The following is a 21,247-nucleotide window of genomic DNA, read 5'->3' on the forward strand; positions in this document are numbered from 1 at the left end:
GGTTAATTTACTCTCTGAACGCAGGTAAAGAAAGGTAAATGCTCCAAGTAGAAGGTTTGACTATTGAGGTTGCATTGCCAGGTTGATTAACTGTCTGGATGCAGGTAAAGGTAAATGCTCTAAGTAGAAGGTTTGAATCGTGAGATTGCATTTCCAGGTTAATTTCCTGTGCCGATACAGCTGGGGTTGTGGATCTAGTAGATCTATTGATGTGGACCCATGGTTTTGGAAGGTTTGGTGCTGAAAGGGTTGAAACCTCCATGAAGAACAGAGCCCAGGTGATGATCGGAGCAGTCAAAAAATGTATCGATCACTTACAGGTTAATAAGGTTCTTACTTTGGCTAAACGACTATTTTGAGGTTTGCAATTAAGATAAAGTTATAGAGGTGTTGTACAACTAGCATCGTTTAAATGTTAATATAAGGCTGTAGAAATTCAATAAATGATTAGAATTGTGAAGAACAAACTTGTGAGAAAAATGAGATGTGTGCGTGAACCTGCACCTTGTGGTGTGCGTTAATGCCGAGCTATTCCTTTGTTAAAGAACGACATAATGCGCAAACATGGCTTCTGAATTCTGTGAATTGGTAAAGGCTCTGCCTTGTTAATGATGTGTTGTAGGACGTGACTCCAGAAAACTTCCTTGCTGTGTTGCGTGGAGATGCAGAGGCAGTTCGAGGGAAAGGAAATGGAAAAGTTATTCACAGGTAGGTTTTGATGTTTCTGAAATGTAATATTTGGTTTTCTTCTTCATTCAGCATTAGGAGGATTGAGGTAACTCAAGGTAATCAAATACATTATGTTGGACTGTATCTTCACACTCTTGGATGTGAAACATAAAATCAATATCCAATCACAATATCATTTGATCTCTCAATATGTAAGGCCAAGTAAAAAAAAAAAAAAAGTTTCTCGTCCCCGCCCGCTTCCTTTTTGGTCGCCGCGTACTTTTATTTACTACTAGCAGAAGTACCCGGCATTGCCGGGCAGGGGAGGGGAGGGGAGGGGAATGGGGAGGAGGGGAGGGGAACAGGGGGGAGGGGAGAAGAGTGGGAGGGGGAGAGGGGAGAAGAGGGGGGGATGGGGAGGGTGAGGGATGGGAGGGGGTGGGAGGGGGAGAGGGGGGAGGGGCGGGAGGGGCCAGAGGGGGGAGTGGAGGGGGGAAGGGGGAAGGGGGGACGGGGGGGGGGGAAGGGGGAGGGAAGGAGATGGCCAGTCAACAATGACGTTGCAGTTCTCATGGTCGGAGAGCAGCACAACAATCGGACATAGTCCTGCATATTCGCAACAGCACAAAGCGGATTTTGGAGACTCACCGATCCTGTGACGTCCTCCAGTACCGGCGTTGCCGGGCGGGGGAAGGGAGACCCGTACATTCCCAACCCGTACATTCGCCCTCTCGACTCAAGCTCACTCGGACAAAAGCCTCACAAATTACACCGTGAAGGCCCAATGGTCATGTCTATGCCACAAATCACTGGCGCACTGAATTGAAAATATATAGAACGCTCATACTCCGTGAAAAGTGAAGCCGCCGTGTCGCCATCTTGGTCAGCACGACTCGACCAACTCGCTTCGCAGATCTCGTTTTGTGCGGCAATAAACTGCTGCAATCGGTTACGGAAGGGTTGTGGAAAGACGTTTCACAGCTGTTTCAAAGACATTTAATTCATATCGCACAAAATCGATACAAAACACGATCGCATAAAAGGTGAAAAAACGTGTGACGTGTGACGGGATGGAACATCACGTGATCGCTCTGAGCGAATCAGTCTGGCGGCGGAAATGGAACATCACGTGATCACTCTGAGCGAATCAGCGAGCTGCTCTGGAACCGGCTGAGATTAGCGGGTACTTCGCTGAAATGCGCTGAGGTAAATATGAATAAAAAATATGGATCGTCAAATACTTTGAGTTCGGCCATGTTCATCCCAGGCTCAATGGCCATGTCTATGTCAAATATCAAGCACGTAAGCCTCTCCGTTTAGGAGTCTATCGGTAACATCACACACACACACACACATACACACACACACACACACACACACACACACACACACACACACACACACACACACACACACACACACACAACTGTGTTTTATATATATAGATTTAATACTAATTTTTTAAAATATATACTTGTTTAAAAAAAATCGTTTTGCGAAGAAAGTCGGTCTAAAACTTGCAGTTTCCGGGCGTTTGCTGATCGTATCTTGTGCATTGATGATCTGAACTATTATGGATCCCGCCCTCTAACGGAACTTCCTGGTTAATACATGCTTGGCTTAACGCAGACACTTTGTGCTAAAGACGGTCAATTCTCGCAGCGGTTGTGCACTGGGCAAGTGCAATTTACATGTAAAAATCTTGCATTTCATACTTTTAATGGTACAAATTTGAGTATGGAATATGACGATATTCGTGTGTGTAAGCATACGTTCGTATGTTAAAACATATATTTATTTGCTAATTTGGAAATGAAATTGCAGGCCTTTCGGTAACAATCAACACTGGCATGTTTCACATTACATTGGACAAACTATAAAGTCTTTAAGTCAGCCACAGTGGTCATTCAATTCATGGCAGCCATCTTGGAAAAAAATAGCAAAAAAAATGAAAATAGTAAATAGTAAGGGCCTCCCTCCTCCTTTTTTAAAAAAAGTCCGGACGAGGAACTTTTTTTTTTTTTTCACCGCCGAACTTGTTATTGGTAAAGAAAGTTTAATTTTTTTCGAGTTGTACATGAATTGCTCCTTTTCTATTCCATCCCAAAGCGCTGCATGACGTCATCGCCAGGCACCGAAGGGAGCCCGGCGATGTCGTGCGCTGAAAGGGAGTACTCGGTTTTCACTCCGGTTTCTTTCTTGTTTTCTTGTTTGTTTGTTTTCTTGCTTTCTTGTTTTCTTGTTTGTTTGTCCAGGCAATATCTCAGCCATCCTTTGAGATAGGAAGCTGAAATTTTGGCACAATAGTGAGCAAGTCCTTTGTCAAAAACGACATTTTTTGTTTTTTGATTGAATGAATGAATGATCGTTTTAAGGCCATTTTCCCCCCTAGAGCGGGGGTTAGCCTTGCGGGCCCCATGACAATCATGGTTCCCTGTTTGAGGCAATGTTTTTATGGCCGGATGCCCTTCCTGACGCCAACCCTTAGTCGCCTCTAACGATGCGCAGGCATACGGTGTACCTATTCTAAACCGGGGTACACACCGGGAATTAATTAATTATTATTATCGATTAATTGAACTTATTTATTTCCTTTCTCATCTGGGCAATATCTCAGGCACCTTTTGAGTTAGGAAGCTGATACTTGGACACGACAATGACCGAGTGATTTGGCTGTAAAGGATATTTTTTATTTGTTGATTAATCACTTAATCAATTTACTATTTATTGATTAATTAATAAATAAAAATTCGATTAATGACATTTAATTTTCAAAAAGTTACAACTTCGGATGAATCACTGGTGGTTGAGGTATGCTATTGGCCAATTGATCAAGAAATTATTTTACGATTTTTATTTATTTATTTTAATTACGCAATTAATCAATCCATTATTGTACACCTCTCCCTCCCAATACCATCTCTATGTCCTGCACGGTGGTATCACCGGGCGCCGGAGGATGTTATTTATTTATTTGGCATGAGGATGGTGTACTTTGAATGTATCTGTACTCGTCTTGTTTTCTTTCCCCTTTTTTGTGTTATAGTATAAGATGGATCTCCGTAACTAATCTAATGTTCACCTTCTGCCATTCTCCCTCCAGTGGTCCAGATGACCACGTGTTTGTTTATTTCACCGACCATGGCGCTCCTGATTTGCTGGCCTTTCCGAATGATGAGGTAATTCTCTCGTCAAGACTTACGGATGAACATCATGTAGTACATGTAGTACATGTAGTAGTAGATGTAGTAGTACCAGTACATGTAAGTATCATGTCATGAGTTCATTTTGCAAACTGCACTAGCAGGTTGGTTTAAACCAGTATAAGGTTCAACAGTAGAATATAAATATATACATTGCATTCCCATCTGAGCACTTACCTTATGGTACTGGGACCTGAGGTTCAAATACCATACACTGGTCTCTTCTTGAGGAACACTGCTTACTTATCAAAATTTCCATTGTAATATAGTATATCAACCCCGATTAGTTACGTATACATAATTGTATAGATGGAATTGGAATGTAGTAGTAAGAGAGAATTTAAGAGAAGATGGGAAAATGGGGGGAACGTGAGGGGTGGGGGGGGAGGGGTAAGGGGTGGGGAGGGGGAGGGGTGAGGGACCAGCAAATACTGACAGAAATGACACCAATATCTTCAATTTAACCGACTTAAAATACTCAAAAACGTAAACATAATAAAATATTTATGAGTCCACTCTATACCTATTCAGCAATAATAATTTCAACTTACGTTCAAATGTATGGAAACCGGAAGTTGACTTAAGATTCCAATGTAATAAATTCCAAAATTGGGGCCTTTAAAAATTAGAGATAGCCCGTTCACCCCAGGAAGCTGGAGATGGGGTTTTGCAATCACGTGTGTGTGTGTGTGTGTGTGTGTGTGTGTGTGTGTGTGTGTGTGTGTGTGTGTGTGTGTGTCTGTCTGTATTTGTGTGTCTGTATTTGTGTCTGTCTGTGTGTATTTGTGTGTCTGTCTGTGTGTGTGTGTGTGTGTATTTGTGTGTCTGTCTGTGTGGGTGTGTGTGGGTGTGTGTGTGTGTGTGTGTGTGTGTGTGTGTGGGTGTGTGCGTGCATGTGTGCATTTGTGCATGTGTGCGTCTGCATCTGTGTGTGTGTGTGTGTGTGTGTATGTGTGTGTGTGTGTGTGCGTCTGTGCATCTGCATCATTGTGTGTGTGTGTGTGTGTATGTATTTGTGTGCATGTGTGTGTCTGTGCGTCTGTGTGTGTGTGTGTGTGTGTGTGTGTGTGTGTGTGTGTGTGTGTGTGTGTGTGTGTGTGTGTGTTGTGTCTGTGTGTCTATGCATGTCTGTGTGTGTGTACTTCAGTTTGTGTGTGTGTGTTGAGCTTTACCAATTGAGCTTTTGTCATACAATATTTAACAAACCTGTATTATGTTAATATGGAGAACACAAATTAAGAAAATGTACAATTTTTTTATGTTGCTTTTGTCAAGTTTATTTGATAGACAAAGCGGACATGGACAGGCTTTGCATTTTGAGATGCTTTCTAGTTTTCCTGGCAGAATTTGTACTTTCTCGTGGAAGATGGAACAATTGGAACATACTGGTTTGTCTTGTAGAATAACCATTTACTTCATCTATCTATAATTCCACTAATCTCTGTGTGTGTGTGTGTGTGTGTGTGTCTGTATGTGTGTTTGTTTGTCTGTGACCGCTGTTTCTCGACAACCACGGGTCCGATATACTTGCAACTTGCCAGGTATATTGCTGGGGACCCGAGGATGTGCCTTTTCAAGGTTTGAAATTAATCGGACAAGTAGTTACCGAGCTATGTCCAAAAAACGATTCAACCAATCAGAGAGCAGCGAGCTATCACGTGTGCCGAACGTGGCGAACAGACTCTGCCTCGGACGGCACATTTGAGAGCGTATTCATTTATTTCACGTTGGCAAACTATGTTGGCGTTAAACTATGTTTTAAAACTAATTAAAGCTAATTTGCGATTCTTTCGCTTTCCTGCGCATTTGTGCACGCTATGGCGATTTCTTTACCAAACTCCGCAAGCCGTTCGCTTTGGACCAAACCATTTCATGTAAATAGAGGGGGGGGATTGTCACCGTACTCGCAAGCCGTTCGCTTTGGACCAAACCATTTCATGTAAATAGAGGGGGGGGATTGTCACCGTACTCGCAAGCCGTTCGCTTTGGACCAAACCATTTCATGTAAATAGAGGGGGGGGATATAATTTTAGATATATATATAGTACGGGCATGCCCTAGTGGTAAATAATTGCACAAAGTTAGTTGGTAATTCTCTTCTGTCTCGCTGGAACATGAAGGGTTTCCAAATGAAATAAATATAATTCATTTATTTTTTAAATGTTATTTTCAAGAAATCGAGTTTGTTTGAAATTGACAACCTCGATGACAAACAAATCTCATAACTCTTTTTGAATCAATAAAATCTTATCTCTGCCACTTTAAGCAATTGCCCCAAGGGAAACAATATTGCAGCCGAGACAAGATCAGAGTAAATTAAATAAGTATTTGTGATTTATCCACAAGCTTCACCATTAGCCTCAGATCATGAATTTATAACAAAGACGTGCACATGTGAAACCTTCCCAAGTCGGTGAGCTAGATTCCACCTTCAAAACCTGATTGTCCAGCATTGTTTTGCTGTATGCACACCCAAACAACCACACGCACATCCAACCAGCCGCACGCACATCCAACCAGCCGCATGAGCATCCAACCAGCCGCATGAGCATCCAACCAGCCGCACGCACATTCAACCAGCCGCACGCACATTCAACCAGCCGCACGCACATCCAACCAGCCGCACGCACATTCAACCAGCCACACGCACATTCAACCAGCCACACGCACATTCAACCAACCGCATGCACATTCAACCAGCCGCACGCACATCCAACCAGCCGCACGCACATTCAACCAGCCGCCCACACCTTCAACCAGCCGCACGCACATCCAACCAGCCGCACGCACATCCAACCAGCCGCATGCACATCCAACCAGCTGCACGCACAGTCACACATCCAACCTGCCGCACGCACATCCAACCTGCCGCACGCACATCCAACCAGCCGCACGCACGTCCAACCAGCCGCACGCACGTCCAACCAGCCGCACGCACGTCCAACCAGCCGCACGCACATCCAACCAGCCGCACGCACATCCAACCTGCCGCACGCACATCCAACCTGCCGCACGCACATCCAACCTGCCGCACGCACATCCAACCTGCCGCACGCACATCCAACCTGCCGCACGCACATCCAACCTGCCGCACGCACATCCAACCTGCCGCACGCACATCCAACCAGCCGCACGCACATCCAACCAGCCGCACGCACATCCAACCAGCCGCACGCACATCCAACCAGCCGCACATCCAACCAGCCGCACGCACATGCAACCTGCCGCACGTACATGCAACCTGCCGCACGCACATGCAACCAGCCGCACGCACATCCAACCAGCCGCACGCACATCCAACCAGCCGCACGCACATCCAACCAGCCGCACGCACATCCAACCAGCCGCACGCACATCCAACCAGCCGCACGCACATCCAACCAGCCGCACGCACATCCAACCAGCCGCACGCACATCCAACCAGCCGCACGCACATCCAACCAGCCGCACGCACATCCAACCAGCCGCACGCACATCCAACCAGCCGCACGCACATCCAACCAGCCGCACGCGCATCCAACCAACCGCACGTGCATCCAACAAAAGCCGCACGCACATCCAACAAAATCCGCACACGCACCCAACAATTTGCACACGCATCCAACAAGCTGCACGTGCATCCAACCAGCTGCACTTGCATCCAACCAGTTGCACGCACGTTTAACCAGCCGCACGCACATCCATCCAGCTGCACGCGCATTCAACCAGCCTCAGGCACATCCAACCAGCCGCACGCACATTCATCCAGCCGGAAGCGCATCCAACCAACTACACGCAGATCCAACAAGCCGCACACACATCCAACAAAAGCTGCATGCGTATCCAACAAGCTGCACTCACATCCAACAAACTGCACGCACATCCAACCAACCACACGCACATCCAACAAAAGCTGCACGCACATCCAACAAAAGCCGCACGCCCATCCCACAAACCACACACACATTCAACCAGCCGCGCACGCATCCAACAAGCCACACACACATCCAACGAGCCACACACACATTCAACCAGCCGCACACACATTCAACGAGCCGCACACACATTCAACGAGCCGCACACACATTCAACGAGCCGCAAGCCCATCCAACGAGCCGCACGCACATCCAACGAGCCGCATGCGCATCCAACAAGCCGCATGGGCATCCAACCAACTGCACGCACATCCAACGAGCCGCACACACATTCAACGAGCCGCACACACATTCAACGAGCCGCACGCCCATCCAATGAGCCGCACGCACATCCAATGAGCTGCACGCGCATCCCACAAGCCGCATGCACATCCAACCATCCGCATGCACATCCAAACTGCCACATGTCTCTCTGTTGATGTCCCTCTCATCACGCAACATATAATTTTGTTCTGTTTTTAGTGTGATGTTGAAATCTTTTATAATCATCGTGAACAATTGATCCATAGGATTATAACCAGACAAGTAAAATGAAAAAAGGAAAACATTATAAACGATATTTCTAACATGTTCCAATGCATGGATGATGATGTAGATCTCAATTCAAATTGTTGATTTGTGGTTGTTCGTCAAACATTGCACATTTACACTTGTCCATGCACCCACGTTCTGTTCATGTCATTGTTAACGTGGAATAACAAACTCGATCGTGTGTTTCATGACTTAGTTATGAATCTAGACATAGAGCATTTATAGTGACGTATTGTTTTAAGAAAAAGTTTGACTACCTTTCTTTTTTCAGTTGCATGTCAGGGCCCTCAACAAAACTATTGCACATATGTATCAACACAAGAAGTACAAAAAGGTAAATGCTAGGCCAAAAAGGTAACTTTTGGTTAATAAAATGCTCGATTTTATTTATTTATTATGTTTGGGAAGTGCTAATTTTGAACTTGGTCTCCACTATTCAGATGGTGTTTTACATCGAAGCCTGTGAATCAGGGTCTATGATGGTCAATTTACCACCTGACATCAATGGTGTGTGCAACTTCCTATTGAAGGACACACATTTTTCACATCAAAGTGCATACACGCAAATGCAAGCATTGTTGTTTGTTCTTTTATCAGAAATTCCATTGGTTTTGTTAATGTTTTCAAATGGTGAAACAAATTGTGTAATTTCCATTGCATTGCACCATTTGGGTTTATAAGGTCAGTTACACTTGCCCTTATGATTCGTGGATGCAATTCTTGCTTAACATGGATGCAAATCTTGCTTAACGTGGATGCAATTCTTCAGGCTTGGCAATCACAACTTTAGAATATAGACTTTATATTTTTTTCACTCAATAGTTACTATAAGTAGGGTTGGAAGCCACGGTCTTGACATGCTTTACTAACCATTTCTCTCAATGAGGACAATAGAGGAGCTTACAACTCCAACTTCGAATGCAAAATCATAAATGATCATACCCAGGTGGAAATACACTACTCTATTGTAACAACATTTACTTTTGAATAAGCTTCTCTGCATATGTAATATGTAAATGACCCCTAAATGGCTTGAAACAGTTATTTACAGTCCATGGAATTTCAAACACTTTTTGGTGTTATGTTAAACAATTATATGGATGTTCCTCGCTCTTCTTGCAGTATTTTCCACAACTGCATCAAATCCACATGAATCGAGCTATGCATGTTACTATGATGATGAGCGTCAGACGTACCTTGGAGACGTGTACAGTGTGAACTGGATGGAGGACAGTGACCAGGTATGGTGTAACTTTTAGACTCCCTTCATAAAAATAAGTAACAGTTTTACAAATCCACAGTAATGGATCTCCACCTTACCCTGGTGCTATTGTTATATTTCCCCAAATAACTCGTATAAGACTTGGTAGCAAGGACCCGTGGAACATACACACAATGTAAAATGTTACTTTACAGGTCCGCAACTTTAGTCTATGGGGTCCGATCCTCATATCTGAATCCTGATTTCGATTATATGCTTCAATTAGTCCGTGAGAGGTCATTGTGGTTCCAAGGTAAGGCACGTTTGAATAGGCCGAAACAAAATGGCGGCTTAATAACCCAGCGATGTGACAGAGGGCTGACCAAGATGGCGCACCGCAATGTTGGTAAGGCTTATTTTGTTTCCTTGTGATGAGCATCCCCTAAATTATCTTCAAAAGGGGTGTTTAAAAACACTCAAACACCCAGTTTTCATTCTTGCACTCCCTTCAAGTTTGATAAGTGTGCATGCAAAGTTTGGGGCTGCTAGGCTTCATGATTTTGGAGTGTATGTGTGTGCGGAGGAAACACACACACACACACACACACACACACACACACACACACACACACACACACACACACACACTTTCTTTTGTTATTGTTATTATTATTATTATTATTATATATACAGTATTACCATAAAACTTCGACTATAACGCGCACTTTTTTTTACCCAAAAATCTTTTTAAAGTTAGAGGTGCGTACTATACATAGGTCTAATTTTTTTTGTAAGATTTTTTCAGATTGAAACGATCGTCGAGGACGTCTTCGAAAACGACAGTGGCAATACTCAAAGAACAACAACAAAGAATAGCTAAATGTTTAATAGAGAATATATTAGTTTTTGAGCCGTGGTGTATGATCATCGTCGAGAACTCATGGTTAATTATGGTAAGAAAACTAGTGGATATAGAAGTCGCTGGTAAACCTTATGAACAACTGAATGAAGCTGTTAAAAGACACTTGGGTTTTATAATAAAATATAGCCAATTATCAGCAACTTGAGTACCACGTGATTGTCGTCCGACAATATGCTACGGGTTGCTTCATTGGATTGCTATCCGACTTCTGCCATTTATTTAATATGCGCTGCTATGTTTAAACCTTGCGCAATCACAACTGAACATTGTGATTGATACGATTTACGACTGTCGTAAATTTAGTTCCTTGACCTGCCGTGATATTCTTTCATTAGTGCTGCTCTGTTCAACTATTAGAAAATCGTGTCATGGTTGTCAAGTCATGGTTGAGATGGACTTCGCCGTTTTTGACAGATGTAATAACATGTTTTACGTCTATTCTTTTCATTTGATGCTGAAATGTGGGGTGTTTAAAATATATTATATATAGGTCTATAGATTTTTACACCGCGACAAAAGTCCAAGTTGGGGGTGCATGTTATGCACAGGGGCGCGTTATAGTCGAAGTTTTACGGTATGTATATACTTTTACAGTTGCCAGAGCGGAATCCCACTCCCGGCACCAATTCTGTAACGTGATCGGACAGGAATCCCCCTCCCAGCAACGATTGTTACGACCCGGGGTTTGGGTTTACTATGAGGGGGTTAACCCTCCCGAACTTACCGGACCTGTGGCTGCCGCGCATGAATAACTTCGTATTTAGCAGGTTGCGAATCAGCAACTATGAACACCGATTGGTCCGTCACACGATAGCTTACCTGTACCACGTGACGGTCTCAATCAGAGAACGCACCGTACGTACCCTCTGGCTGTTTCCTTTGTTCCCAGATGGAAATTTAGACGGCTGAGCGAAAACCGTTGGTAACCGCCAGACGGATGCTAAAGCCGTTACGGTCGATGTTAACCTGGATACGAACAATGGTGGATCAATGAAGGAAAATACATTCACGGACACAGAGAAAAGGAAAACGTTTTAACTATTTGATTTATTACAGATATTTGCAATGTAATTATTTCAATAGCAAAGAAAAAGGGACTAGAAGCAGAAACTTCGCTTATTCTACGCCCTATGACGATTACTACAAATAAACATCACATGGGCCCAGCACACTTTCACGGGGGAGGGGAACGAACAACGAACGTAGGGAACCTGATAGCACAAAGGCTACGATGCTCCGGATACCTTCCAGCACGGTAGAGTGACTCAGGCCAAGAGACGAGCACACGTGCTCAGTGAACCCAGCAGAGTGAGACAGGCCCGGAGTCGACAAAGAGACAGGCCCGGAGTGTAGCAATCTTGCAGGCACGTGGTGAGTGCACAGGAGACAGGCCCAGAGTGGAATAATGCAGGGGTAGATGCCTGCGAGAGAGAGACCAGCCAAGATAACAAAATGCCCACGTACTCAGTGGGGTGAGAGAGACCGGCCAGAGAGCAAAGTGTCCACGTGCTGAGTGGGGCGAGAGAGACCGGCAGAGAGCAGTGTCCACATGCTGAGTGGGACGAGAGAGACCGGGCAAAGAGCAAAGTGTCCACGTGCAAGAGAGCAAATGAACCGTGACCGCTTGTGAAGCCAGCCACGAACCAAGAGCCAGTACAACTGCGACAGCCTGTGACCAAGAGAGTCAAAAACATGTTCAAAATCCCTTTGTTCACCCTCGCTGAGGGTGGGGGGTGGGGGGGATCTTGGAGGTGTCCTGGCTCCCTATTGGTGGAGTCCGTTACTCTGCTCAACAAGTTCCCCCAAATAAACTTTCACCTGGTTGGTGGGTTTCGCTTCCCCTGCCCGCACAAAATCTCTCAAAGGAACTCTTATCTGATTCTGAAAACATAGAGATGATGTGCTTTACAAAAAAGCTCTAATTTGGTCTCATCTGTCCACAGGACATTCTCCCAGAAGTTTTTTGGCTCAGGTATGTTTTGGCAAACTCCATTCGGGCTTTCTTATGTCTCTCTCTCTCTCTCTCAGCAGTGGGGTCCTCTTATGTCTCCCATCATGGAACCCCCTTTCATTCAGTTGAAGCTGTTGTACCATGTGTCTGAAGGTCACAACTGTTTGGCAGTTGATCGAGGTGCTTTCTCCACAATTCGAACAATCCTTCGCTGCAATCTTTGATCAAGTTTTCTCTTGTGGCCACTGAACTTGCTGATGTTTCACAAACATTGATGTCAACACAGAACTCCAAGGAAAAGATATTGTCGTGTCCTCCGAGAGGACTCCGGAGTTAAGACTCCGAGAGGACGAATGACCAAAATGAGCTTTTACTCCGAGCCGTATATTCAACTTGGCGGTATTATCCTTTCGCGCGCACGGGAAGGTTTGAGGCCTTATCTGATCGGAACACACGCAGGGGTTAATCCGAACCCACAAACACGAAGACAGGACAGCAAAATCCACAATACAAGGAAAGTAAAATTCGACAAATAATTATTCAATGAAAATAAATGCAAATAGCAATGAAAGGTGAGGTAAAACTAAAATTCCTAAATCAGAGACCCTCCACTCAGACTCGTATACAAACACGGGGAAACCAAAAGTAAAAGAAAATAAGCAATGCTTTGGTAATCGGCCGGCACTCAGCTTTGCGTCCCCAAATAGCTGATAAGGCTTGCCGGTCGTTCATCGCCTCCAAACCACCGCGCCACGGGAAATGCACGAAATGCCGCAGAGTCGCGCTCTTCGACATCCAGAGGAAACACGACGCGGGCCCAGTCCACTGCCGATGTCGATCCTGTGCCTTGTAGTTCCGACTGTCTAGAACCACTGTTTCTCACCAGCTCTTTCCCAAGAGCACACATGAACCAAAGACCACACACTCGCGACCAAGCCAGAACAAGGAGGAAATGAGACTACCTCCCACCAGCGCCAGGACACAGACAGAGACAGAGACAGAGAGAGAGACATAATGGTGACCGTGTTCTTTTTTCCTGCTCTCCCGAATGTTCCACGAAGACGTCACACTCTCTGTCCAATCACGAAGGCCTGGGCTTGGCCTCCCCATTACGATTCATTGGGGGGGGGGGGGGGGTGGAGTCTAATCTCTCTTCGGGAATGTTCGGATGACGTCGAAGGCCATGAGGCGGGGCTTGCATGCTGATTGGTAAATGTGGTGGGTGTTGGTTAGTCCTGGCGGAGTTGAGCGAATGAGTCCATTTACAGTGCGATCGTTGTAGTTGTAATGGCGGACCTTTTTGATGCAATAACAACGAAGGGAAAAATCACAGGGCAATTACACACTGGGGTTTATCCTTAAGCCCTACCTCATTAGCATAGCTCCACCCCTCGTATGGAGACACATATATGATCTTACCCGGACATTCAACACTACTTAGATACATCGAAGTGGGTTCTTCTTCTTCGTGACACTCGGAGCATACTAATTTATACGATTCTGAACTTTATTTAAGGTATTTCTTCATTTACCCCCACAGACATAACAATATCATCAGCAAGGGCAATAGAGGGCAGAAGCACATACTCCAGTATCGTGATATCCGTACATTAATTTGAAATTCAGGGCAAAGCAGGCGAGCAACTGCCGATGAATTGACTGTAACGTTCATCCTGGGATGCGAGCAGCCAGTTTCATAAGAAACAGTCTGCTGAGAACTGCGTCCGCCAAGAAGTGGGGCATCATAGTCGGGTTGCTGTGCACAAACTGCTCATCACACCTGGCAATGCATGTTTGCGAATCCAGTGGTGCAAAGAGCGCAGGCAATGGACTGCCGAGCAGTGGGGAAATGTGATATGGTCAGATGAATCGTCCTTCACTGCGTTATCGACAAACGGACAAGTGCACGTGTGGTGCCAACCTAAATAACTCTACAACCCTGAGTACTTAGTTCCAACAGTGAAGGGTTCTGTGGGTTCTGTAATGTGGGGCGCATTTTCCTGGCATGGTTTGGGTGCAGTCATTCCCTTAGAAGGCAAGGTCATTGCCAATCATGATTTTCTTTAGTCCTTTATTTTTATTAATTTATTTATTATTATACTTCCCCACCACAAATGCTCTTTTATCTTCTTTTATTTTTGTTAATTTTTGGGGAATGAGTTGCTTGTCGTTTTTATGAAGGAGAAGTAGCTGCTTGCCTTGATCCGGTTTTAAGGTTGGGTAATGGCTGTTATCCTGACCGCTAGGTATTGTCACAGTAAAGTGGAAAATGAAATACTATTGGTGGACGAAAGCAGACAAAAGTGCCAAATTTTCCACGAATGTTCCTCATGTCATAATGATTCATTTACAGAAGTGTATCCACCCAGAAATAGGGGAAAGACCTCAGTGGGGGAAACTGAAATTCAACATGGGATATTACCCACAGATATGACATATGTAATATCCCACAGATATAACATGCAGATATGACACAGATATGACATATCCCATCTCGTCTTCAGTTGTCATACTGTACTGCTAAACAGTTTTAGAAAGTGCCAATATGAGGAAATGTGTTGTACATTGTTCAAGTATATAATTCAATTGAAATAAGAGATTTTGAAGGTTGAAGAAAAAAACAATTCGCAAGTTTCTTTTACACCACATTGATGCAGCGCGGCGATACAACAACACAACATGCATTTTAAGGCCATTTTCCCTGCTAGAACGGGGGTTAACCTTGCGGTCCCCATGACAATCTTCTCCATCTTGCCCTATTTTCTGCATCTCTCCTTGTTAACCCCCTTTCCCACGTTTCTTCTTCCACCATCTTTAGCCAAGTCTTTCTCAGTCTTCCCCGTCCTCTACTTCCTTCTACATTCATTTCCATCACTCTTCTCAACCAGTCACTTTCATCCTTCCTCAACACATGACCAAACCATCTCAACCTGTTCCTCTTCACAGCATCAATCACAGGCTCTATTCCCATCATTTTTCGCAATTCATCATTTGTCGTCCTCTTTGTGTACCCCAGTTTAGAATAGGTACACCGTATCCCTGCGCATCGTAAGAGGCGACTAAGGGTTGGCGTCAGGAAGGGCATCCGGCCATAAAAAACATTGCCTCAAACAGGGAACCATGATTGTCATGGGGCCCGCAAGGCTAACCCCTGCTCTAGCGGGGAAAATGGCCTTAAAACGATCATTCATTTTTTCATATTCTCTCAACGATACTCCGCACATCCATCGAACCATTTGCATTTCCACCCTTTCCAACCTTCGTTCAACCAACTTCAACCGTCCAACCAACTTCGCAGCGCGGCGATGATGAAATAAAATAGACGTTGATGCAGCGTCTTTCACAACACCTTATCTAACGTTACATTAGTTCTTCCTGCCTGTTGTTTGTGTCCTTTATGACATCCTTAAAAACAGTGGGTTTCCTTTTTGGAATGATTTTTTATTTTTTTGACTCCCAGACAGGAAGACATAAAAAAAATATTATTTCACTACCTCCTCTCTGCGCCTGTACGATCAAGACAAATTCAGAGCCAAAGTACTGCAAAACTACAACTTTGATTCCTGTTCTGATTCATGTTCAAAATATAACACTCAATTGAAATGAAGTAGTTCCTTGTTCATAAACTGATGTTTGTAGACAGACAGAGACAGACAGACAAAGTGAACCAATTGCTTAACCCCACTTTTTCCTTCGTGTATGTGGGGTAAAATGTTTATATACATTGTTTTTGAAAAGCCACTCTCATGGTTGTCAAATCTCTTACAGGAGGACCTTTTATCTGAGAGTCTGCATAAGCAGTTTGTAATTATCAAAGAGGAGACCAACACAAGTCACGTGAAGCAATATGGAGATCGGGTAACCTTCCATCTCTCCTCCACTCTTGCTTCCCTTTTCCTTGCACTATTACCCTCTTCCTCCTGCCTTTCCCGAATTTCTTGCATCCCTTTATCTTTTCCTACCCCATACTCTCCCATATATCTTCTTACCCATCCTTTAGCCCCTCCACTTCCTTTCAATGTACAAGTAAATTGTTGTTATATCCATAACAGATGATGAAAATCCCTTGAAATTGCTATTGGTTACATATTACGATTACTTACTTTGTTATCACGCCTCAATTAATAAATTTCCTACTCGAGTCGTACATTCTTTTGCACCCCACTGTATGCTGTTTCTTTACCTTTTAACCTGTAAATCTTGCATCAGCTGTTGGATTACAGTAATTTATAACTACAGTGAGCTTACCACCTAAAGTGTATGTGAGCTTACCAGCCAATCATAATTGTGACTTGTACATTATCTCTTTGTTTTCCAGAGCATAAGTTACATGAAGATTATAGAATTCCAAGGCAACAACACTGTTCCGATAGCAGCTCGGCAGGTTGTATCCCACAAGACGTTTAAAGATACAATTCCTTCACCTGATGTGCCTTTTGTTATTCTTAGTCGGCAACTGCAGAAAGCACGAAACGAGAGCCAGGCCAAAAATATTCGACAAAAACTACGGGCACTTATCAAGGTAATCCGTAATCCTTCATAAAGCTTTGTTTTACAGAAATCTAGCAATATTATAATTTTCCTCTTGATAATGAATGAATGATCGTTTTAAGGCCATTTTCCCCCACTAAAGCGGGGGTTAGCCTTGCGGGCCCCATGACAATCATGGTTCGCTGTTTGAGGCAATGTTTTTATGGCCGGATACCCTTCCTGACGCCAACCCTTAGTCGCCTCTAACGATGCGCAGGGATACGGTGTACCTATTCTAAACCGGGGTACACACCGGGATCATTCATCCCAGCAAGCTGGTACTCAATTTGCCGACCTCGGAAGGATGACAGGCTGAGTCAACCCCCCTGGAGTTAATTCAGCAATCGACCAGGATTCGAGATCAGGATCCTAGCATCCAAAGCCGGCACCCTAACTGCTAAACCAACACTGGGTTCTTCTTGATAATAATGACGATATTTGATTGAGATAATCTGTTCGAACCAAACAGGTGAAGGAAGACTCATCAGGGCTGCAGGTGTAAGTTGTCCCCAGATGAAGCACTCCTCTGATGAGCAAATGCAGATCATATGCACATATTTTACATCATATGCAAATATTAGGTCTCTACTCCACAATTCTCTGTTGTGTAGAAATGTACCATCCATCACCATCATCACCATCCATCGTCATCATCATCATCATCAAGTTTGTTTCAAACCACATTCCAAACAGTTCAAGTTTTATCTCCCATTGGCGATCGTGCAAAAAGGCATTATTTGTGCCAGCCACTTGCTAATGAGTTATACATACAGTATGCGCGCGCATGCACGCACACACACATACACACACACACACACACACACACACACACACACACACACACACATACAGTCGGACCCCGCTATTTGGTGTATTTGCGGTTGATAAAATGCGACATGTCTCTCTCTTCGTGGAAAAATGTCCCGCAAATTCGCGTTTTTTTTCCCCTATTCGCGGCCATGTTCTGTGAAATCGCGGTTTGTTTTTTTTGCCCTATTCGCGGCCTTGTTCTGCGAAATCGTGGTTTGTTTTTTTCCCCTATTCGCAGCCATGTTCCGTGAAAACGCGGTTTGTTTTTTCCCCTATTCGCGGCCATGTCTGCGAATTTGTGGGTTTTTCCCCTATTCGCGGCCATGTTCTGCGAATTCGCTGTTTTTTTTCTATTCGTGGCCATGTTCCGCGACATCACGGTTTGTTTTTTCCCCTATTTGTGCCCATGTTCTGCGAATTTGTGGGTTTTTCCCCTATTCGCGGCCATGTTCCACGAAATCGCGGTTTGTTTTTTCCCATATTCACGGCCATGTTCCACAAATTCGTGGTTTTTCAAAAATTTTACAAGCCGCTAGCTTGACAACTTGTACTGTACATGCTTAAACTAGCTTATATTATGCTAGCAAGCATGACCTGCTAATACTGTACAGTACTGTACAACCGTTAGCTTGACACATTTATAAAACCCATCTTTCACCAGCCAAGCATAAAGCAGCTGGACATATGCAAAAAAAACCATCTTATACAAGCCGCGAGCATGACCTGCTTACACAGTACAGTACAGTATCGTACATTCACTGCTGTGTGCTTTGCGTTTTCATGGCTTTCGTGGGCGGGAATTTTAGCTGCCCTATAAGTGAGCTTCGCGGATTTTGTCTCGCCATTTTCGGGACTTTCATCGACCTTCGCGGATTATTGTCGACATTCTCAGGCTTTGCCTCCCCATTCACAGATTTTGTCTCGCCATTTGCGGTTTGTTCCTCTCTATTCGTGGATTTTTGTGACTTGGGAACCTATACCCCCCTTTTCCCATTGAAACAATGTCCCGCTGTCCGCGGGTTTCACTATTCGCAGATTTTGCAGGAACATATCCCCCGTGAATAGCGGGATCCGACTGTATATATATATACACACACACACGCACACACATATTTTCAAAAAGAAATTATTTTCTTTTCCAAAAAGCTGGACCTGGGAAATTTCTCAAAATAATACTGTACTGTACTCTGGACATCTGAAAAAAAAATTCCAATGTACAACCCATCTTATACATAAGTACTTTCGGTTCTAGGAAATCCTCATCCCACTTTTATACACCCAATAAGGAGATCTCACCTTCTTTTTCTACTTTTGTATAAAGCACAAAGCTGTGAGTATCACTGGCTGAGATTGCCGCTGATGTAACACCCCCTGTAGGTTAGAGTAGGAATTTGTAATTTGGTCAGGGTGCCAGCGATAATTCGCCTACTCTTCACGAAGGACACCGTGGGATATTTAACGTCCACCAAGTAATGCCGGCAAACGGTACTCCCAGGGTAACGTTCATCTGAGCAACTGCGCACACATTGGTACCTCGCCCTACCTGTGAGGCACCCAGGATGACAGTTCGTAGCTGAGCCGAGATTTTAACGCAGGCTTGATGGCCCAGAAGCCAGTGTGCATACCTCTAGGCCATCCTTCCAGCCCTGAAATCACACCTGAGAGAGGGAGATGAGCTCAACTTGTACCCAGATAAAGTGCACCGTCTCAGGTGAAAGTTAATTCTGACCTTCCTACTATTGAATTGCCCTTTTTTGTTTTTCTAGATTCGACAGTTGATGGGGCTTGTTGTACAGAAGATCTCAAAGATGGCGACTTACTCAGAAAAACAGAAGATGAGAGTACTGAATGCGCAGAGCCTGCTGAGCCAACACACCTGCTATGAAGATGTGGTGGTGGCTTTTAAAAGACTCTGCTTTAACTGGAACATGCCAAAGGTATCGTGGTGCTCTGCTTACATAATTACATCTTCCTGCCCATGACAGAGATGCGACCAAGAGCTTACATTTTGCTTCTGCCTTAGCTGGTAGGATTTCTGACATATCAGTCGATAAATACATCACTCGTTACAAAATGGGATTAGAGATTATATTTGTTTTTGGTATTTATATTATTTCATTTTTGTATACAAGTTCAAGGCTCGTGTAAGAGCTAACATGAATCACAAAAAAACAAACGGACACATAAAAAACATATAATAAAGGGAGCGGAACAAGATGGGGAGGGAGAGGGCGCACACAAGTACAACAGTAAAGAACAGGGGCATCGGGAGATCTGTGGGAGGGAGAGGGCTTGGTGGGGAGGAGGCATGGGAAGGGGGGGGGGGAGGGTGGGAGATGTATAAAACACATGGACACTGCTCGGACTTCAAGGCAAGAAGTCGGTATTTCAAAAAAGTGGATCTGGGGTGAAATTCACGGGGGTAGAAAAGATCAAGGTTTTGGATGGGGGAAGATAAGAAATGGTGGTGAACAACTGTTTTAAAGACCTGGAGGGAGGAGTGGGATTGAAGAGAGTGAGGGAGTTTGTTCCAGAGGCGGGAGAAAAGGGGAATGAAAGAGTGAAGGTGAGCAGAGAGTCTTGATTTTGGCAGTTTCACCAGAAGAGGGTTGCTGGCAGATCTTGTGCGACCTTTAGGAATATTTGGGGGACAGAGCACAGATACAGCTGGGGGAGCAAGGCCGGAGAAGAATCGGGAGAAGACAGAAAGTCCACCAACCTGCCTGCGATGAGTGAGTGAAAGGCCCTCAGAATCGGCTTCATCGTGGGAGATTCCAATGATTCTGAAAGCTTTGGTTTCAACAGCGTGAAGCTGAGATAGGTGTGAGGCAGGAGCACCAGCCCAGAGGAGAGAACAGTATTGCATTGAGCTGCGGATGAAAGCCTTCTACGTGGTGACAAGCTCAGCTGTGCCAAGGGAGGTCTTCGCAAGACGAAGGATGACCAGTCGGCGACTGGCTTTGTATGCCAGCTTGGAAATGTGGTTTTCTCAGGAAAGATCATGGCAGATAGTGAGACCCAAAAGCTTGAGTGACAGAACTTCTTGGAGAGGATTGCTCAGAAAGTAGATGGGAGGGTTGTCCAGTCGATCTTTTCGGAGAGACAAAGTGAGAGTGTGAGATTTGTCAGGATTGAAAGACATGTTCCACTTGTTTGACCAGTCTGTGATTTTGTCCAGGTCTGCAGACACTGAAGAGGTATGGAGCGGCAGAGAGTGGAGTCATCAGCAAAGTGATAGAGAGGATTTTCCAGAGAGTAGGAGAGATCATTGATGAAGACCATGAAAAGCACAGGGCCCAGAACACTGCCTTGGGGAACTCCAGCCTAAACAGGAAGGGGAGATGAGAGAAACCGATTCAGGGCCACACGTTGACGCAAGCCATGTGTGGAGATTTCCATGGATGCCATAGGAGGAGAGTTTGGTGAGCAGAGCTGGGTGCCAGACTGTATCAAAGGCACGTGATATGTCAAGGGAGACAGCTCTGATTTCCTGTTTGGCGTTGAGGACCTCCATCC

The 21,247-nt window shown here is 44.6% G+C and overlaps 1 protein-coding gene across 2 annotated transcripts in view; it reads left to right on the forward strand.

Annotated features, from left to right (window-relative positions):
• The window catches only part of LOC137436371 (legumain), a 111,290-nt gene that overhangs the window by 87,640 nt on the left and 2,403 nt on the right, over nt 1–21,247 (forward strand). For both annotated transcript variants that reach the window (XM_078786364.1, XM_068130087.2), the window contains exons 6-13: nt 623–708; nt 3,773–3,848; nt 8,589–8,651; nt 8,758–8,824; nt 9,440–9,558; nt 16,160–16,249; nt 16,710–16,913; nt 19,498–19,668. In XM_078786364.1, coding sequence (XP_078642490.1) covers nt 623–708; nt 3,773–3,848; nt 8,589–8,651; nt 8,758–8,824; nt 9,440–9,558; nt 16,160–16,249; nt 16,710–16,913; nt 19,498–19,668 — 876 coding nt within the window. The remainder of the gene's footprint in view (nt 1–622; nt 709–3,772; nt 3,849–8,588; nt 8,652–8,757; nt 8,825–9,439; nt 9,559–16,159; nt 16,250–16,709; nt 16,914–19,497; nt 19,669–21,247) is intronic.

This window comes from Myxine glutinosa, chromosome 11 (assembly GCF_964187855.1).
Source record: "Myxine glutinosa chromosome 11, kmMyxGlut1.1, whole genome shotgun sequence".
NCBI classification, from domain to species: Eukaryota; Metazoa; Chordata; class Myxini; order Myxiniformes; family Myxinidae; genus Myxine; species Myxine glutinosa.